General features: G+C 47.6%; 1 protein-coding gene and 1 pseudogene across 1 annotated transcript in view; one reads left to right on the top strand and one right to left on the bottom strand.

Annotated features, from left to right (window-relative positions):
- Positions 1–7,156: 7,156 nt before the first annotated feature.
- LOC106722681 lies at positions 7,157–8,098 on the bottom strand (annotated as a pseudogene).
- Positions 8,099–21,118: 13,020 nt separating this feature from the next.
- The window catches only part of LOC102379623 (olfactory receptor 51S1-like), a 976-nt gene continuing 318 nt past the window's right edge, over positions 21,119–21,776 (top strand). The window contains 1 exon segment of the mRNA XM_014523915.1: positions 21,119–21,776. This exon segment is cut by the window's right edge and continues 17 nt beyond it. Coding sequence (XP_014379401.1) covers positions 21,119–21,776 — 658 coding nt within the window.

The raw sequence follows: 21,776 nt of genomic DNA, 5'->3' as shown, positions 1-21,776 counted from the left end.
CTTTCTTGTTCTGAAATAATTCTGCAGAAACCTGCATTGCTCTTTGGAGCTGCTTCTTGAATTCTCTCCATATGAAGAAAAATAGAGGAAAGGAAGCAATGGAGATTATATCCAGTGCTTATTAAGATGCACTGGATAAAATCTCTATTGCTTCCTTTCCTGGATATTAAGATGCATAGAAAAGCAAGGTGCAGGCCACAAAAGGATAAGGTCGAGTATATACTCACAGATTGCAATTTCTCACAGAACAAAACTCCAAACCTCCGCTTTGAAAATATTAAAATGACCCTTTGCTTTGCCCTTATCATAATGTTCTGCTTTGAAAAGGTCAAAATAGACTCATTTTATAGGGTCAAAATGTACCATTTCACCTTTATTGACTGACTGGTAGGCCTTTGGTGTGAGGGCTGGGGGGTTTGTTCTGCTTTTGTGCAGGGCAGGTCCTTGCCCCTCAGCTCTGGTTTCATGCTGCTGTGTTATTTCAGATAATGAATAGCAATAATAGAGGATGAAGAGATGTTTTACAATTGGTGAGATTTGCAGGGATCATCCAAATTATCTACATACTTCAGTGTCTTAGTAGTAAAAACCAGCACTTGAGAAAGGAGCTCTGAAGAGATGCAGCAACCCTGTTATAATGTCAACAGCCTGGATACTATACATTGTGTATGTGTGTGTACATATACATATATATTATACATATATATATATATATATATATATACACACACACATATATATGTGTATAAATATGTGTGTGTGTATGTATATATGTATATGTATACGTATACATACATATATGTACACATACATATATATATTCATATATACACACACATATATATGTGTGTGTATGTATATATGTATATATGTATGTATATGTATACAATATAACATACACCAATTTATTTCATTTAAAGCACCATTCCTTAAATTAAACTTGGCAACCAAAACATTTTTATCAGATAGTTCTGCTTTACAAAGTAATCAAGGGAGGGCTCCAAAGGAAGAACTCCAGCCCTGACCAGGCTTCATTTTTAGAGGATGTTTAGATGTAAAACAAGGTTTGTTTCCAGATTTCTCCTCTAGGATCACTCTCTGTAACCAAAAATAAATAAATAAATAAATAAATCAAACACACCCTGATTTCCTAAAACAGCTAAAGGCACACTGGGAAATCCCGAATCACATTAGGTTCAACATCTATAAACCACTTTGGATATAATTGTGTCCTTGGGTGAGGCTGTACCACTTTGTGAAAAAATATCACACCCCTGAACTAAGCACCACCATGCTCCAGGTATAAGTAGACGCTACATATACATCAATCCAATGTATTCCCACTAAAACTAAACGGGCAAATAACAAAACAACAAACACACACAAAAAAACCCAGGGTTTTTTTTCTCCCTGAACAGAAATTGGCAACTACAGACAAGGGTCCTCATTTGCTATTGTCCTTAGAGGAATCAAAGAAGAATCGGCTAATCAAGGAAAGGCCTGAAAGGCTTAAATGCACTAAAGACACTGAAATAAAAACTGCAGCAAAAAACATTCCCATCTAGGCCTTTTTATTGAATGCACAAAAACCTGCAAGTCCAGAAGTCAGGACTGTCATAGGTTCAGTCCTAGGTTGATTCTGCACATGGAACAAGTGCATTTTTTTTTCCTAAGGGAAAAAGGGAGATTTATCATTGGAACAATATCAAACTCAACAAATGCTGTCTGCAAACCAGCCCCAGGAGTGAGAAATGGGTGGCATAACAGTGTAATGCCCGGATGTATGTCGCTACTGCATCACTACAGCCTTTATCCAGGAGTTACTTCATCACTGGAGCTGCCTCGATCTAAAATTGCAGTCTTGTGCTAGGAAGCAGACCCTTTATTGACAGATGTGCCTATTTGTGATAACAGCTATGGTACATTGGGTGCAGAGGTGAGCTGAAATGGGTAACAGAGAGACACTTCATGGAAAGAGCGCAGCGCTCATTGCTTTCTGTGCCACGGATGGAAAGCAAAAAATGGGACAGAAAGCGGCCATCCTCAGCCAGCCCTTAGGTCGTATCACTCCCTCAGTGATGCTGATGGTGAACCATGACCCACAGACGACTCAGAAACAAGCCAGTGCTCAGGGTAACTTGCACTTTGTTAAAAAAACAAAGCAGCTGCCAGCTGGGCTTTGCCATGTCTTGTCCCAAACTTAAGCCAAGAGTCTGCAGAGGTCCCAAAGGTGCAAGCAGTGGCGAGGAAGAGGGTTTTTTCAAGGGAGATGCACATGGGCATAACTAGGGCACATGCATGGGCACACACTATTTTGTGCATGTCTGGGCTCCACCTTGAAAGAAGGATGAGGAGCAGGTGAGTAGGGCAACAGAAATAATAAAGATGGGGGAAAGAAATGTGCTTTCTGCCAAATGCAGAAAGGCTGGGAGAACTAGGCACATTTAGCTTGGAGATGTCATCCCCAGTATGAAGAGCTTGTAGACCACCAGGTCGCATAGTAAATGGCCACAAGTGTGTGAGACATGGTTTGAAGTTGTCCACAAGAGCATTTGCCGTCATTGCAAAGGCCCCATTGCTATAGCTTTGAGGCATAGGGACCCCGTCGAGTTTGAAAACAGTGAGAAGTGCCCCATAATAGTGTGGCCAGTTAAATCCTGGTTGACTGATTGCAGGGTCAGAGATGATGGGGTGATGGACTGATGCTTGTGATGACCATTCTTCATGTCATTAAGTAAGGAAAAGTCAAAGGGTTTTGACTTTTCATATGGCACAAGACCATATTGGAGGTCTTGAGGAGAGCTGAGCAATGGGTGGGTGGAAGCTCCTACTGGCAGTCTAGGATTATCACAAAGTTTATCAAGTGAGTTTACGACAGCATTTGTGCAGCAGAGATAAGGGGAAGCAACGTTACTGAGGACCGGTAGCCGCGGGAGTGAAGTGGGGCACAACGTGCCTGACACAAGAGGCATTGTAGCATGCCGTTGGGCGTCCACTAGTTTGCTGTGCGATGAACGAGCACCATATTCAGCAACTGAATAATGTAGTGCAAAAGCAGATGTCCACAGCGTGGAGGCCTGGGCACCCCAAGTGCAGTTTAGCAAGTAAATTATTCCTTGTTTTGGTTTTTAAAACAGTTTTAAAGCAGAGATTTCCCACAGGAGGCAGGATCAACATGGGCAGGGGTAATCGAGAAGTAGCACCCTGCATTCGCACAGGGGTTGACCCTTGAGGATTCCCTGAAATGACCTTCCAAAAGGCAAACCCGAAGTTTTGGTATCACACAGATGTTTTGTGAGCCAAGGGCATGCTGTCTTGGGGGGTGTGGGGGAGACCCCTGCCTTGGGGTTAGACACGCACAGCTAGGACCTTTGCTGCACAGGCTGGAGAAGCTTGTAAAAGGCAGGTCTTTTAACTCTCAGGGCCAGAGCATCCACGGGTGTACACCAGCACAGTGCGATTGAAGTCCATGCAGCATTGTGAGTTCACCCCAGATGAGCATCTGGCCTCTAAGAGGATCGAAAGAGCTCAGCAGCAAGCGGCTGCGTGAAACTCTGCAGTAGCCCCGGGCACTGCCTGTTCATCCCCTACCACTTGCTAGCATCCAGGAGCAAAGCTTAATCCTCTTTACTGCAAGGCTGATCTGATTCACTGGAGTTAATGGAGTGTGAAAGCTGGCCTAAGGAAGGCACGTCCCCATGTGTCATAGAGATGATGTCAGGGGTGCAAGCATCCTCACGGAGAGGGTATCCCTTCCCCATTGTTGAGTCCCGGCCTCTGGATTTCTCCCTTCTGCAGGCAGATGCAACAGCTGCAGGTCCTTTTGAAATGGGCTGCCAGTCCCGTGTAGCGGTGCCTTAAGGGACATCCACCACAGCTCTCATCAGGTTAATTGGCACACCCCCAGCCACACCCTAGAGCAAGTCTTGTGGTACCCATGAAACATCTCCTGCCTCTCTGCTCATCACCCCTCATTGGGCTCCTCGGAGCAGGGACTTCAAGCAGACCTTTCCAAAAGGACCTGAGCCATTGTTATTTTTATTTTTTTGCATAAGCCATCCTGTCAGCAGCATGTTAGCCACTTGGGTAGGCTCCTGGGCTTGCACAATGGGGACCTTCTTCTCTTGAAGCCTTGGATGCTAGCATGCATGGCAGCTGCCTTAGCTATCCTAGGCCCACTCGCGATGTTTTCTCAGCTAGTGCAAGGATGTCTTGTGCTGTAGGAGCTGTGTTGTTTCAGCCTCTCTGAAAAGCAGGCTCAGGGCTTCTCAAGCGGGGTGGCCAACAAGCAGAGCAGCAGAGAGAAAGTCCAGTGGAGGGCAACAACAATGGTTGTGGGGCTGGGGCACAGGACTGGTGAGGAGAGGTTGAAGGAACTGGGCTGATTTAGTCTGGAGAAGAGAAGACCGAGGGGGATTGAATAGCAGCCTTCACCACCCTGCAGGGAGGTTGCAAAGGGGATGGAGCTGGGCTGGTCTCAGTGGGGGCAGACAACAGGACAAGGAGCAATGGGCTCAGGCTGCAGCAAGGGAAGTTGAGGTTGGATATTAGGGAAAACTTTCTCATGAGGAGGATGGTGAAGCACTATAACAGGTTACCTAGAAAGGTGGTGCAGTCTCCATCCTTGGAGGTGTTTAAGACCCAGCTAGACAAAGCCTTGGCTGGGATGATGCAGCTGGGGCTTTTCCTGCTTGGAGCAGGGGTTGGACTAGATGTGGCCTCCCAAGGTCCCTTCCAACCCCCAAATGAAGGTTGGAAGGGACCACAGGAGGTCACATTTAGTCCAACCCTCATTTTCTATGATCCTGTCATTCTATGATGTAATATCAGTGACTCCTTTGCAAAATGTGACAGCTCAGCCCTGTGGCCTGCGGTTGTAACCTGGACAGAACAACTGGAGGTGAATCAAACCTTGTGGGGTGGATATCCCAAACAGCAACAAAAAGATCAATATTTAATAGCTTTTCAATTATTATTTCATGTCAAAGGGGTTCAAATGGGCCCCATTACAGAAACATTCATCATTTATTTTCATTTTTTTTCCCTGCAAAATTGTGATGAAAGACAATGGTAATTCACAAAATGAAAGATACTGATTATCTTTTAAGGAAAGAATAAAATAATTTGATGGCAACCCTGCTTTAGAGGAAAATGAAGAATGTCTGACATGGTCAACATCATTCATCATTGGCAACCCCTTGTAGTCGAGGATGATTGTCTTCCGACTCTTACCTGTGGGTCTAAAGATGGCTGATGAGGCCAATCTGGGGTCAACAGATGTTATTGAAACTTGGATACGTGTTTCCCTGTGGGATGGGTGGCTCTGGGCTCTTGGTTTGGGGTCCATGACACACTGTTTCTGCGGCTCCTGCTTTTCCATCTCGTGTTGTCGTCATGAGGTTTCAAAGTCTGCTGAGATCCTTGCAGCAGACACTTCCTCCATTTGGGCCAGTCCTGGGCAACAGACCCCCATGAGTTGATGTTGATGTTGCCTTTCTTCCAGTTGGCCTTGAGGATGTGCTTGAAGCACTTTCTCTGCCATCTTCTTGAGCATATGCCTTAACTGAGCTGGGAGAATGCAACTTGCTTTGCGACACAAGGTCAACATCCTTTTTTTGTGAAAATATACTGGTTTTGGGAGGAAGGAAGCAATTTTTACAGAAAGGAAACATTTCCACGGAAAAAAAATTGAGAACTCAGTTATTCATATAATCGTAGTATCATAGAAAATGAGGGTTGACCTCAGGAGGCCACATCTGGTCCATCCCCCTTCTCGATGCAGGACCAGCCCCAACTACATCATCCCAGCCAAGGCTTTGTTGAGCTGGGTCCTAAAAACCTCCAAGAATGGAGATGCCACCACCTCTCTGGATAACCTGTTCCAGTGCTTCACCACCCTCCTGGTGAGAGAGTTTTTCCTAATATCTGAACCCAACCTCCCTTGCTGCAACTTGAGGCCATTGCTCCTTGTCCTGTCATCTACCTCCACTGAGAACAGCCCAGCTCCATCCTCTTTGCAGCCCCTCTGCAGGGAGTTGAAGGCTGCTATCAAAAGTTAAAGGCTGCTATTCTTACTGTGTCTTCAAGTCACGTTCAATAAACATAAAACTCCACATTTTGCATCATTTAGGTTTTTTATTTATATTAACCCTGACAATTAAAAAGGAGTTTGAGGTGTCACAAACTTCTGGCCAACAGAGCAGGTAGCACCTTTTGGTTTCAGGATGATCAACCCATAGTAGACATGACTCTTGAGTCCGATTCCTTTAAGTGAAGAGATATATATTTTTTTTTAAATCATGCATTTGGATACTTTATCTGTGTCTTCTATTTTCTTAGACTTTTAAGGGCACTCACGTCACACTTTCCAGACTCAATTGCCTGAAGCATACTTATTTCTATAATGACACCTGAGAGAATCCCATAATCACAAGACAACAAGGGATGGGGCTGTCAGATAGAAAACAATAGGTTCATATTCATGAGACGCTAAATGTGCACTAGACTAGTTCTACTGTGCATTAGTATGTCATGCAATAAAATTAGTCTACTGAGCATTGGCATCACTAAAGGACCATGCACAGACACTACTGCACAGTAGTTACCGTGCATTGAGGTAGTATCTGTGACTACAGGTATAAAACTTAAAGTGCAGTAGCAAAGGTGCATTAATGCATGTGTAGACATGCCCAGTAGCATGCAGTGAGATGTGTGATAAGACTCTTGAGCAGGAAAGGCTGTTTGAATGGGTCCAGCAAGCAGTGACTTGTTTGATTAAGTTCTGCCTTGAAAATTCCCCTTTCCTTGTCTTCAGACCAACCAGCGCCAGCCCTGCAGACGTCTTGGGTGAAACAGGGTCATTGAAACTGGAAAGCAGTAAAATGTGCGCCTTCTCCTTCATGGAGGAAATGCGCTGGACTGTGCTCCCACAAGCCCTGCTTCCTAGGGCATATGGGCTGTAATTGAAACTTAGATAGGAGCAACCCAAGCATGGGCACCTCAGGTTCATCCAAGGATGGGGAGCTGTGGTGTGGGGGACAGGAGAGCATGCCAGGAAAGAGGTTTTGTCCCTTGGGACTTCCTGTGGAGATCCCCTGGCCTAAATTTTTCTAGTGGGAGCAGAGAGCCTGACTGGGGTCCTTCACCGATCTGCAGACTAGCCATGCAGGCGGGATGTTTTGGGGTGGAACAGCCTGAATATCCACCAGCGGATCTGCTTGATTTTCAAGGTGTACAAAATGGGGTTCAAGACTGGCGGCACCAGCAAGTAGGCATCAGCCATGAGCACATGCATGATGGGGGAGAGGTGCTTCCCAAACCGGTGCAGGATGGAGAGGCTGATGAGGATGGCACAGATGTGGGAGATGCAGGTTTTGAAGGCCTTGGTGTGGGCATCCTGGGAGGTGATGGCCAGCAAGGCTTTGATGATCAGGGTGTAGGACAGGAGGATGGACACGCCCTTGTTGAAGATAACTGTGATCAGGCCGTACAAGCTGTTGACCTGGGTGTGGGTGCAGGCCAACCTCAGCATGTTCTAGTGCAAGCAGAAGAAGTGGGAGAGGACATTGGACTTGCAGAACAGCAGCCTCTTGATCAGATCAGGATGGCCACCAGGAGAAGCATGCTGACCCCCCCCAAAGGAGGATGGACACCCCCTTTTTCACGATCATGGGGATCATCAAGACCAAGGGGTACTGCAGAGGCTTGCAGGTGGGAATGAAGCAGTCCACCACCATGGTGACCAGCACCTCAGACTCCATGGCAGAGAAGGCATGGATGAAGTACATCTGGGCAATGCAGACATCAAAAGTCGATGGTTGTGGAGTCAAACCAGAAGATGCTCAGCACAGTGGGCAGCATGGAGACAGATAAGCCCAGGTCAGCCATAGCCAGCATGGATAAGAAGTAGGACATCGAGATGTGAAGGCTGTGGTCATCCCATACGATGGAGAGGATGGTGCAGTTGCCCATGACGGCTGTCAGATATACCAAGAAGAGAGGGAAGGCCATCCAGTTGTAGCCATGGCTCAGACCAGTGAGGAATCCCAGTGAGGATGAAGGTCACGTGGCTGAGACCGGTCTGATTCTGAGCTGACATCTCATGTGCTCAGCGCCCTTGGAAGTCCAAACCGTACAGCCCCTCTATGCCTAAATCATCCCCAACCAGTGACTGTCCAACTTCTTCTTGAATCCCTCCAGTGATGGAGAGTCCACCCCTTCCCTCAGCATCTATCCTACTGCCTCACTGGTCCAACACCAAAGGTTTCACTTACTTTGCTAAACTTACTTAGCTGCAATGTTAAGATGACAAGAAACTTGTTCAGGTGCCCTGGGATACAACTAGTATGATGTGGTCACCTGCTCTTTTCGCCTTGTTTTGTTCAGGGCACAGAAGAGGTCGTACTCATTTACTAAGCAGCTATGCACACTCAGATTTCTTCTCTGCTCTTTGGTGTGGGTCCCAGGCCTTAGCCTTTGCACATTCATTCAAACCTTGAATGAGTAATTTCCTTATATGCATTGGCTATAGTATCCGGGTGCATCACAAGCACTAGTTCATCTATTTTTACAACAGACCTGTGAATGGAGGAGTTACTATTATGATCACAGAGAAAATGAAGTAAAAAACAGCTACTATTTTGTAAGTGGCCAATTTGAGACACTTAAGGCCTTAACTATTTTTTTGTTTGTTTGTTTTTAGATCCTATGGGCTTGTGCAGCATGTTGTTGGATTAAAACACAGCTCCTAGTGACTTCAGCTGCAGCTGTGAAAGCTCAGCAGATAAGGTCTCTTGTGTCTCAAACTGTTTGCACAGGAAATGAGGCGCACACAACTAGTGACTATCAGTGCAAAGTCATGCTGAGCATGCCTGTTCTCCAGGGTAGCATCCGTGACACCACCTGCAAATGCCTGTCTGATTCAAATGACACCAATAATCAGGGATCCTGGTTTTCTCTTTGTATGGATATCAATATATACCATGGTGTTTCATTTTAATCATGGAAAAATGTGGATCTTGGTTTACTTGTTTAAATCCAAAAATTGGGGATTTTTATTTATTTTTTAATCAGAGAAAACCCTGCTGATGATAGTGTCCTTCATTGCCTGGTCTGATTCATCCCCAGACTAGCTTGGTCCCATGAACTGTATAGACCTGAGAAAAACAGGGTAGAGTCAAGTTATGAAAGCATATGCTCTTATTCTATGATTCTATCCCCAAATTACAGATGAGAAGACTGAGATATGGAGAATTGAATGACTTGCTGAAGGCTGTCCAGCAGGCCAGTGGCAAGGACAGAGCCGAGGCTTCCTGAGACCTGGTCCTTAGGTGCTCCATTGACTAGGCAAAGTCCCTGTGTGCTAACACACAGGCTTTGGGAAGCACCTTGTCCTTGTTGGAGTTGGTATCAGGGATGAAAGATGTGGCCTACAAACCAGATGCATGACCTCTCTTCTCCAGTCTCTTGTATCACACAGCAGCAGAGATGGAAAGGGAGACTGAACTGGGGATGACCAGGGTCTTGTTCCCTTCCTCATTGCAGCCTCCTGCATTTAAGTTCATAGAAAATTCAGGTTGGAAGGGACCTCAGGAGGTTGCATCTTGTCCAACACCTGCTCAAAGCAGGACCAGTCCCAACTGCATCATCCCAGCCAAAGGTCTGGTGCAGAGGTCCCATCCCAGTCGGATGCAGAGGTCGTGCCCTTCATTCCCACGTTCAATAGCTACCAATGCCCCTTTGCTCCAGGAACGCGTCCAGTCCCTTGGTAAATCCAGATAAACTCTCAGTTCCCACTGCATCTGGTAGCCACGAGTCCCATGCTTTAATTACATGCTGTACACTTTAATTGCACACTGGAGGAGGCAACTCCCACTCCAGAATCATGCCGGTTTCATTTGAGGAACAACGGCAAAAAAACCAGAGAGCATCAGGGTTGCACTTGTTTTCTCTGCTGCAGCCCTCAAACTTTACCAAGCAGGGACCAGAGTGTCTTAAATTCTGTATGATGTTCCCATTGCCCATCCTACAGGTGCACATCAAAGGCTGGGCAGTATTTAGCCATGGGACAGTTATAGCCCATGACCAGGAATGTACAATTACAGTGGTGATGGGAGCTAGGAAGGGAGGAAGGCAGGATTTATTTATTCTTTTTAAAAGGGCAGAGCTATGGATTGATGCCTGTTGTAAACAAAAAGCACCTACATCAGAGAGAGACTTTCTTACGGTGGGATCAGAAGTCCTGTGGTTATAGTGGACTCCTTTATTGATTTTTTTGTTTTGTTTTTGTGCTACTAAGAGCAAATAATAAAATGTTGACTGACTTCGTCATCGCCCTTCCAGTCCTGCAAACTCATTCCCGGCACTGATCGGTGCTGCTAGCCTGCTAATCAGATCAAAAAGGGGAGGGGGGAGATTCACAACCCCCGTCTGAACAAACACCGCAACCACGATACCACTAGCAATGAAAAAGGCAGGTGCTCAGTCTGTTTACCGTGTAAATACTCTGAAAACAAAACACCAAGGTGCCCATTTTTATTGGCTACCAAAGGCAAAGGGGATCATTTCCTTAGGTACAGGACAAAGGAGATAAGCTGGCTTTGATGCCTGGAGGAAAACGCCAAGCAACTTTGAGAGTCATACAAAGACTGTGAATGCAGATAGGCTCGAAGACGCTTGCATAAATTCACCGGGTCTGTTGAACCTCTAGAGCCAGGAGGCAAGACAGAGCAATCCTTAGTTGCTTGCACAGCAAATCAGTCCCAGGTCACACAACCCAACCCAGTTTGCCAAGTCTGTCATCTTTCATGTGTCACAGAAGCAAATCCTGAGTGTCCCTTTATTGTGGGGTGGTTCAAGGGCAGTTTGCCTAAGTCATAAGTAAGTAAACACTGCCTAAGACCCCCAAAGTTTGACTGCATTGTGTGTGAGTAGGTGCACTGTAGACTCTCCCTCTGCCTGAAGAAGGGCGTTTGTACCCAAAAGCTTGCAAAGAACAATTTTGCCAATTATTTAGCTGGTCTAATAAAAGATATCACGTCTCCCCAAAGACCTGTGTCTGCCTACATGCATGCACACACATATGCACACTCAATGTACCAGCAGCGGAGTGCCTCAAATGCAATCCCGCAGGTTAGAGCCAAACATCCTTGTTCAGGAAACTGATAGCTTTAAATTGAAATAACTTCTCTGAGCACGTTGCAAAAGAAGACCCCCATATCACATGAGCTGATACAGGGAATGTCTGGAAGAATCACAGAAATTAGAAATTAGAAAATGAGAACTGCGATGATCTAGTTTGGGATAGAGATGAGTGATGGCAGGCCCGGTAGCAGCCTCCAGGCACAAAGAGGTTGATATAAAAATGAGTGTGATCTACGTCTCTGTGTCCCTCTGTGTGTACAGGAGACAGGATAAACTGGGTTTAAAATGAAGTAGGGAGAAATTAAGTTGGCTATGAGGATGAACTTCCTTACTGGGAGTGGGATTTAGCACTGGTTGCCCAAAGAGTTTGTGGAGTCTCTATCACTAGATGGCTTTCAGGGCAAATTTGATTAACAATTAGCCACAATGGTCCAGACAGGGCTAGTCCTGCCTTGAACAGCGGGATGGGCAAGATGACAACCAGAGGGACCTATTTGACTAGTTTTCTTCTTACTGAACAGGCCAGATATCCAGGAGTCTTTTAAGATCAAACATTTCTTTAGAGAGGAACAAAGGGAATATTGCCTGGAGGTGACTTGCTGTATTTATAGTTTTCCAACAAGTCATCTTTTCACTCCTGACACCCGTCACTTTGAGCCCTTCCCTTTCATCAGTTGCCTCAGAGGGAGCATAGGAATCCCTATGGATTTAGCTGCACTCTTCAAGCACTTACCCCAAATCACAGCAGAGACGAGAGAAAAGTGATATTCCCAGATACACATGCATGGTCTGTCTGAATAACAGGCTGGGCTGTCTTCCCAGAAAGCCCTTATTATAGCATTAAAACCCATGGGGTTCATGCAACCTTCAGGGACTCTCATCTGAATTAATTGTTCCTTTTTGGAAAGGTGTTTTGTTTGCATTTAGGAACGTGAGGTTTTGAACAGGGTTGTAGCTTGCTGGGTAAATCCCCCTGCAGAGGGGAGAAATGTAGATGGATTCCCTGACTCGGAGACTTGGGTAGTTGAAAACTAAGGGGGTGGGGGGAGGAAGCTGGGTTTCAGTTCAGGAAAGAGGCAATGCTACAAAAGGTAGCAAAGGCAGAGGCAAAGATGTATCAGGGAGAGACTAAGAGTCAATTCACCTAGTGCAGGATTGTGGGTTGTATGGAGACAGGGTGAACGCTTGCACCTGTGAGTTCATGCACAAACCGGCTGATTTGCAAGGTAATTCAGGCACATAATTCCTGTTGATCTCTGGGAGGGAGGGCAGTCAACCACCGAAGTCCCCTCCAAAAGCAGACACAGCCTAAGCTACATACCAGGTAGAGCAATAACAGGTGTTTAATGCCATTCGGTCAATGAAGGTGGTCACTTTGGAAAGGACTAGATGTGACCTCTTGAGGTCCCTCCCAACCCTCATTTTCTATGGACCTATGACACACCTGTGTCCCTGCACATGGTAACATGGTTATGTGCCTGAAAGCTTGTTTTTATTGCACCCAACTATGCAGGTGGTGCGATAAAAGATACCCACCCCCTATTTCTAACCCTAATTTTCTATGATACTATGATGCTCACGTCCTCCCTGGACCATCAAGGCTACAGCAACAGTCTGATGTGCATGTCAGCTATAGCAGCTTCCTGGGAACTGAAAGCAAGATTTAGGATGGGGATCTATTTTATGTATAGGGTACAGGGTCCTACACAGCTTAGGAAGTGCAACCTTCCCTACTAATGGGGATTTCACCTTTTTTTTTGCAATGGTATCCTCTATGGCTTCTTTTTTGGGTGAGTGAACCACATGGAAGGGATCAGAGGATATTTCTAAGTAAAAATGCTGCCTTTGGTTAAATGCATCTGAAATCATCATCAAGAAGGGACCATAGTACTCACCTTCTCTGACCCATTTGCACGGTATGGACCAGAGCAAGCATCACCCATGCTCCCCCACGTACGCTGCTTGAGCGAGAGCCCACTGCTTAGAAAGACATCTGGTCCTAATTGCACAGCTCCAAAAGACGGAGAATCCACCACATCCTTCCTTCCTTGATTGTCCTGGGGTTAACTGCTCTCAGTGTTGAGTTGAGGCCAGAAGCAAGGTGCACATTTTTATCTAGCTCTTGCTTCCAGTCACTGTATCGTATTTTGGCGTCATGAGATAAATGAGTCCTCTGTCCTCACCCGGGCACTGGCAGGCGGTGGTGGAGTCACTTCTTTGCCTTTGCTTGGAGATCAACAGATGGAGCATCCTTCTTCTCTCTCTTCTGACCGATAGATCAGAAAGGATAAATATAGGGCAGGTTTTCCAGGCTTTCCATCCTTCTTCCAGCCCTATATTTATCCTTTCTGATCTATCAGTCTCCTCCGTTGCTCATCTAGGAAGCATCCGGTTTGGGTCTCACTCAGGGTGGTGGTTTCAGCTCCATGCACGACCTGTTTCTGCTGGGGGTTGGCCTTTCGGCCTTTGCATCATAAAATCACAGAGCAGTCAGGCTGGAAGGGACCTGCAGGGACACATCTAGTGCAACCCCCTATCCAAACCATCCCAGACAAACCCATAGTCTGAACTCTTGATAAACTACCATCAACCCTAATGCAACCTGAGGCATCACACCCAAATCTGCCCCAGGGAAAGCAGGGGGACCGCAGAGGCCAACGTCCTGCTGCTACTATTAATATATGCTCAAGAGATCCCAGGTAGACTTTGTCTGGCTTCCCTCACGACCCCTCAAGTCTTGGTAAGAGTCACTGATCTCCGAGAGCTTGGGAGGATGTTTCTGGCTGGATGCACTTGCATTGGTCTCCATTGAATTGGAGCTTCCCTACAGTTTCTAAGTACTGTTGTCTGAGATTTGGGCTCAGTCTGAGAAGTATCTGAAGGGGTTGAGGATCCAGTGTCCACCCCACTGGGAAAGAGATTGCAGCCTAGGCCAGTCCACCCTAGGACACAGAGAGTGGGGGGCATTTGCAGCTGGTCTGTGTCACAAACCCGTCTGGCCTAGCTCCAAAAAGATTGCACACAGTTGCCGAGCCGGCAAGACCCTTTGTGTTGATGCAAGGGTGGTTTCCATGCGGGAGAAAGGCTGTGAGGCAGTGACTCAGTAGCATAGGCAAGCCCTTAGATCTGCAGATAATGTCCTTCTCCTTCTAATGTCCAGGACAATCATTACAGAATCACAAAATCATATAAAATGAGGCTGACGGGAGCTCAGGAGGTCACATCGAGTCCAACCCCCTGCTCAAAGCAGGACCAGCCCCAACTACATCATCTCAGCCAAGGCATTGTCTAGCCGGGTTTTCAAAATCTCCAAGGAGGGAGAGTCCACCACCTGTCTGGGAGCCTCTTTTAGGGCTTTTACTACTTCCTAATATCCAACCTAAACCTCCCTTGCTTCAACATGAGCCCATTGCTCCTTGTTCTGTCATCTGCCATCACTGAGAAGAGTCCCTTTTTGCATGCAAAGGTCTTTGGCACACTGACTTCCCGGGTATCCGGCCTCTGTGACAGACTGCGTTCATCGTGCCTCCAGGTACCACTCCAGGGTTGCTGTGCATCACAGCCTTGCACCTGGCTCATTAATGCCCAACAGCTGTTGAATAAGACTCTCATATCTGGGACCTGTTTCCACAAAGCAGGTGGATGCAATTTCAAAGGGGACAATCCCAGAGAATATGCAGCCCTACCCAATATGAAGCCCAGGAAGACAAAGAGAGGCTCATGTGCAAGCTCAGACCCTGTGCAAGCTGCAATGCAGGTGAAAGGGAGAGGAGAGAGTCTGTCTGCCAAGAGGGTAGGGAGATAACACATCCACTTTGTCATGGGACAACATACAGATGTAAGCAACCTGGTGATAGGGTGAAGCATAAGGGCCAGGGGCTGGAAGAAGAACAGGTTCCTGGTTCACTCAATCCACTCAAAATCAGCCTGTCCCCTTTCATGGAAACACTAACCCTAACCCTAAACCCTAAACCTTAACCCCTGACCCTCAACCTAAACTCTAACCCAAACCCTAACCCTAAACTCTACCCCTAACTCTAATCCTAAACCCTAACCCCTGACCCTAACCCTAAACTCTAACCCTAACCCTAAACTCTACCCCTACCCTTAACCCTGGCCCTAACCTAGGACTTTCTCAGCTACCCCCAGCTGTCCAGGGCCAAGGCATGGCCAGCTGGGTTTCATCAACCATTAAAGACAACAATTATGTGGAGGACTGGAAAAAGAACAGGAGGCCTGGAAATTTTGCCCTGCCATAGGAGAAGAAGGATGCTCCATCTTTTATCTTCTCCAAGGATCCTTATGCATAGGCACTTGGCTGAGAAAGGGTTAAGTGTTACTCGATGCCGAATTCGAGACCTCCCGCCTTCCTTCCCCCCCTTGAGCCAGGGGGTGTAACTCGAGGTGACAAGTGCCAGGCAACAAAGAGGCGAGGACCTCAGCAGCTCTACCCTCTCTTCCCGTCGCCAGCAGGACCCAGATCCCTGCCACCCAGAGGGCCGCAGAGCGGAGATTCAGCAGAGCCGGCACCAGACCTGCAGGTGCGGCATGGGGAAGGGGTGATATGCATCGGCTGCTCAGGGAAGGGGGTGATATGCATCGGGGAGCGCGGTGGGAAGACCGAGCTGAGATGCTACTCAACTCCCGACAGAGACGGGGCCAGGGTTGGTATCTCCAGTTGCAGACTGCCTGGTATCTAAGCAAAAGACGGTTGTTAACCTTGTGGTTGTGGAAATGCACCTTCCTGCAGTGAGTGCTTGGGGAGAAGGCCATTGCTTGGGGGTCTCTGCAGACTTGGGGCAGTTTCTCCCATAGCTCCCCCTGCTCTTGTTCAAGGTTGGGAATTTTGAAAGCTTCAGCGAAAGCTCTCAGTGATGGAGAGGATAGTGCAGTGGTTCAGGCTGTGCAGAAATCTGGGGGTTTTGCTCCCATCCAGAAGGACACGACTGGAAGGGACCTCCGCAGTACCTTAGTCCAACCCCTGGCACACCAAATGGAAGAGTTAACTCTACCCCGTCAGGCATTCATTCCCCTACACCATTTAGTACTGGAACAGATACCCAGAGAAGTGGTGGGATCTCCATCCGTGGAGATATTTAAGACCCAGGTAGACAAAGCCTTGGCTGGGATGATGTAGTTAGGGCTGGTCCTGCTATGAGCAGGGGTTTCGACTGGATTTAACCTCTTGAGGTCCCTCCCAACCCTCATTTTCTAAGTCAGCGATCTTTCTGGGCTTCCTCTGTCCCTCTGTACCATATGAACCATGCAGTGCTTCCGATTTACATGACAATGTTTTCGGGGATGGCTCAGCTCTCTTATTACGTGTTGGTGCAAGGCCCAGCAGGATGGAGCCGCCACTTCAGGGTCCCTGAAATAGCTCCATCCTTCAATGCCTATGTTCACAATATATCATTAAAAAGTGCTGGGGTCGAGCCCATGCTTGGGACGTAATGTCCTTTGACCTCGAGACATTGTGGGAATAGAGGGCCAAGCAACAAAGGCTGTGCGTGTGTTTCCTACAACGGGGACTGGTGAATGCAGCACGGTGGCTGAAGCAGACGGGGGTGGGCTGGGGACAGGGCGTGATATAATTGGAGTGACAGGGACTGGGCGAAATAGAGACATCTGCAAGCAGATTGAGTTACGCCGGGTGTAGGGTTTACGCAGCAGCCAGGCAACACAAAGCCGGAGGAGGGGGTGGCCATGTGAAGTAGAAAAAAATATATATATCCTCCAAAAATAATGGACAGGGTATTAAGACCGGATCCTTCCAGTGGCTGAGTGCAACCTCAGCTCCTAAGCAGGGATTTCAGTGGGAACAAAGGGCACTGAGCACCTATCTGGAGGGACTCAGGACTTTACAGGATCAGGCCCTAGGCAAGAAGCACACCTGGGTGCAGAGGATGAGAACAGGCTCCAAGGATGTATGCACCATTTAAATGCCGCATAAGTCCACACTGGGATCTTCCTGTCTTTGTTCTGACCCCGCTAAACAAGGATAGACTTGCGATTGGTTCAGATCGGTCGGGGGCGTGCTAGCCAGGAGGAGAAGCTGAGGATGGGGAATATTTGTACATGTAAAGGGAACCTGGAAAAGGTCATGATGGAGGTCCTGGAGAGCAAACACTGAGGAAAGTGAGTTTTTGGGAAACAGCATGTTTTTGGGTGTGCAGTGAGTCACGGTTTTTCACCCATACATGAAAGAATAAATAGGGGCACGCAGTGTCTGCACTTACGTAGCTGCTGGAAACAATCCAGGAAAGAGAAACAACAGAGACAAAGCACAATTCCCAACAGACATCTGCTTTCCCAAGACCTGCGCACCCCAAATGTGCCCCTTTACTGTGATATTTGTGGACATTTGTGTCCGTGGTGATTGGTGCTCAGCCCGGAGCATATGCTCGGCTGCTGTGTGCCGTGGCGTGATGCTGAATTGCATCCGCCGAGAATCCGGCCCTATGCTGCATGGTCTGCATGGGACCTGGGCACGGTCTGTGCTTCACTGGGCTCGCAGATTAGCCCCTTATTCAAAGCTCCTTGAAGGTAAAGGAAAAGCTCCCACTGACTTCAGTGTAGCTTGTGCCAGGCTGTTAGAGGCCCTGAGCTAGCTCTGTGCAAAGGAGATGGTTTCACCCTCTGGCCCAGGATACCTATTTTTGATGACTCCCTCTTTGTGATTCTTCTGCTTAAAAAGCAGCCATCGTGCAGGCGAGGTGAGGAGCAGAAAGGATGCATGGGGCAGGGATAGTCCACCCCGTGCCAGAGAGAAGGACAGGCTTTGCGGAGAGCCCCATGGATGCCGCCTGCCTGTGAAACCCAGACATCATCCCAGCCAAGGCTTTGTCTACCTGGGTCTTGAAAACACCCAGCCTCCTCTCTGGGTAACCTGTTCCACTGCTTCACCAGCCTGCTAGTGAGAAAGTATTTCCTAATATCCAACCTCAACTTCCCTTGTTGCAACTTGAGCCCATTGCTCCTCGTGCTACATTCAACACATCATTTTTCAAGTCTGCAACAGGGTTTTGGGGTCCTCGTTAACTCAATTAGCCAAAGGTATTTTTATGCCACAGGTGGGCACCAAGGAGAACGTTCCCATGCCTTTTGGCACCTGGCCAAGGCCCTGCAAGGTACTGACGTGCCATTTGCATGGTGATTTTATTGGTCCTTGATGCCACAGAGCAAACAGACTCTTTTTTGTCTCATGAATGTGGACCCTGTGGATTTAAGACGCACATCCTGAATCTGGGACTCTGTCCAATTTCAATAGGTGAGTGTCAGTAACTCCAAATTGGGAGGTAGCCTGTACTGATAGTGTTAAAGGTGACTCAGACACTGGGACCAGTGGATATTTCCAGTTGCCTATGCTACCAGCCCAGTGGGCTTTCTAGAGATGCCTTATAAATAGCATGCATTGACAGACGTGGTGTTCATGTGGCCAGCGTGTCTTGACTGGACTTTCTTATTGTAAAGGTAATTTTCATTACTTGTTCCTGTGCAGGAATGGGAGTTGATTTACACAGGTGTGAGCAATGAGATGGGCTGAAAATGAGTTTATTTTTGTTTAGTAGAAAAACTAAGGGATGGGGGCGGTGGGATCAACTTGGTTTTAACTAACACAGTTTTTTATTCTCATTTTTCATTGAAATAGAAATCAAAGATGAAAAAAAACAACCAAAAAACTCTGGAAAGTTTCATTTTAGAGCCATCAGACAATTCCATTTAACCCAAAACACAACCTTTCTTTCCTCTGGGAACACTTCGCCATTTTGTTTAATATATTTTCTTTTACTCTTTACCAGTTTTTAAACCCCCTGCCAAAATCTATTTTGAAATGAAAATTTGAAAGTTTTCCTTTTTGAAATGTTGCAACATTTTTGCATTTCCAAAGCCAAATATTTTCATTCAAAAAAAGAAAATGTTTCAAAGAGCTGTAGGCTGGGACCAGCTGATTAAGCAGCAGCTCTGCAGAACAGGACCTGGGGGTGAGAGTGGACAGGAAGCTGAACAGGAGCCAGCGGTGTGCCCGTGTTGCCGAGGGCCCCTTGTACATATGATGAATATTGCTGAAATTTGTTAGGTAGCAAACTAAAATACATTGGGTGTGTTTTACTTTGCCAAGCAAAGAAGTCATATTCATCAAAATATGCCGCCGAAGGTGTACACTGTTATGAAATTTATTTGTAATATGCTGCTGAGTGTGTACACTGTTACTCAATTAAATAGTTAAAAAGGACAATTAAACCACTAAAAAGGGCAATTTCATATGTATAAGGGCTCTTTGTCATGTGTATAAGGGCCCAAGAAGCGTACCAGCATCCTGGGCTGCATTGGTAGGCGCGTTGCCAGCAGTTGAAGGGCAGTGATTCTTCCCCTCTATTCAGCACTGGGGAGGCCACATCTGGAGTCCTGTGTCCAGTTGTGGGCCCCCACTACAGAAAGGATGTGAACACATTGGAGAGTCCAGTGGAGGGCAAGGAAAATGGTTGTGGGGCTGGGAGACATGACTTGTGAGGAGAGGCTGAGGGAACTGGGCTGATTTAGTCTGGAGAAGGGAAGACTGAGGCCGTGTCCAGACACATGTGGACGTTTGGTTCCCCAGGGACAACGGATGCTGGTGCACTCCATGCCACCACTAGTTATCCCTGAGGAATGCTTGCTCTCTTCTCCAGACTAAATCAGCCCAGATCCCTCAACCTCTTCTCACAAGTCATGTGCCCCAGGCCCCAAGCCATTCTAGTTGCCGTCCACAGGACTTTCTCCAATGTCTCCACATCCTTTCTGTACTGGGGGCCCACAACTGGAGGCAGGACTCCAGATGTGGCCTCCCCAGTGCCAAATAGAGGGGAAGAATCACTTTCCTCCATCTGTGGGCAACGCTCCTGCCAATGCAGCCCAGGATGCCAGTAGCCTTCTTGGCACCAAGGGTGCACTGCTGGCTCCTGTTCAGCTATTGTCCACTGTCACCCCCAGGTCCTTTTCTGCAGAGCTGCTGCCCAGCCTGTCCCAGTGCATGGGATTGCTTGGCCCTAAGTGCAGGACTTTGCACTCATCCTTGTTGAACCTCATGAGATTTCTTTTGGCCCAATCCTCCCATTTGTCTACATCTCTCTGACTCCTAGCCCTACCCTCTAGCGTATCTACTAGTCCCCTAGCTTGGTATCTTCCATGAACTTCCTTAGGATTCACTCCATTTCATCCTCCAGGTTGTTAATGAAGATATTAAATATTCAGCATTCAAAATGGCTCATCTGGAAAGCAGGGAGCAGAACAGACCCAGCCCCCTGGTGATTTAAACCCAGCCTTTGCAAGGGGTTAGATATTTGCAGATGACTTTAAGAGGCATGTGCTAAAAGCTGGAACTGCCTAGCCCTGAACTGTGTGCTAAGGCTGTTCAAAACACAGGCATTCAAAGACACCCGGGAAGTTCAGCCCTGGGATCAGAGCTCTGGACCAACACTCAGGACCCCTGGTTTCAATCACCAGTATGTGGGAGCTGTTGGGTGCTGTCTACTCCTCTCATTTCTCTAAGTGCCTAGACATGGGCTTAGCAGGGTTGTTCTGTGGTTGTCTCTGAAAGAGCCCAAATGGCCTGTGCTTTTTCACCGATGGGAAACAGCTCCTTTGTCATACTCTTAAAAAGTTCAGAAACAAAGATTTTGAGAGTGAAAGCAGCTCTTTGGGAGAATGAAATGCATTTGAAAAAAAACGTTTCCTTGGAAAAAATGCCCTGGGATTTGGTGCATGTGCTGCCAGGCTGGGGCATTTTTGCACTTTGGCAGGGGGACACATCTGGCTTAAAATCTTCCCTGCATTACGAGTGAGCTACCTCATTGAACTCAGGGTTTGTGTAGGTCTAATGCTCTGCCCTGATGCACCTTCTCGCCCATGCTGATGTGCCATTGCTTTCCCCCTAGCAGCCGACCAGCTCTGCCGATCTCCCTGGGACAGGACCCCACCGGAGGCTGCTTTCAGCATCATGTCAGCTTCCAACCTTACCACCTTCCCCTCGCTCACCTTCCTCCTCATGGGCTTCCCAGGGCTGGAGGCTGCTCCTTCCTGGCTGGCCCTGCCCATCTGCATCTTGTTCCTGTTGTCGGCTGTAGGGAACGGCACCGTTGTCTTCATCGTCCTCACGGAGCCGAGCCTCCATGCGCCCATGTACCTGTTCTTGCTCATGTTGGCCGTGTCGGACCTGGGCCTATCCACCGCCCTCTTGCCGACCATGCTCAGCTTATTTCTGTTTGGCCACCAAGAGGTCAGTGCTGGTGCCTGCTTCTCCCAGCTCTTCTTCATCCACACGTTCTCCATCATGGAGTCTTCGGTGCTGCTGGCCATGGCTTTCGACCGCTTTGTGGCCATCTGCAAGCCCCTGCGGTACCCCTCCATCTTAACCCGCACCCGGGTGGTCCAGATTGGCTTTGCTATCACTGTCCGGAGCATCGTCTTGCATCTCCCCCTCCCCTTCCTCCTTCAGGACCAGAGGTACTGCCAGCCCAATGTCCTGTCTCATTCGTACTGCTTGCACCCAGATGTGATGAAGCTGGCTTGCACAAATGCCCGTTACAGCTCATATGGCCTTTTTGTGGTCTTCTCCACCATGGGGATGGACCCCGTGTTCATTGTCCTCTCCTATG

The sequence above is a fragment of the Alligator sinensis genome, unplaced genomic scaffold (assembly GCF_000455745.1).
Source record: "Alligator sinensis unplaced genomic scaffold, ASM45574v1 scaffold364_1, whole genome shotgun sequence".
NCBI lineage: Eukaryota > Metazoa > Chordata > Crocodylia > Alligatoridae > Alligator > Alligator sinensis.
This window is presented reverse-complemented; position numbering and strand designations above follow the sequence as displayed.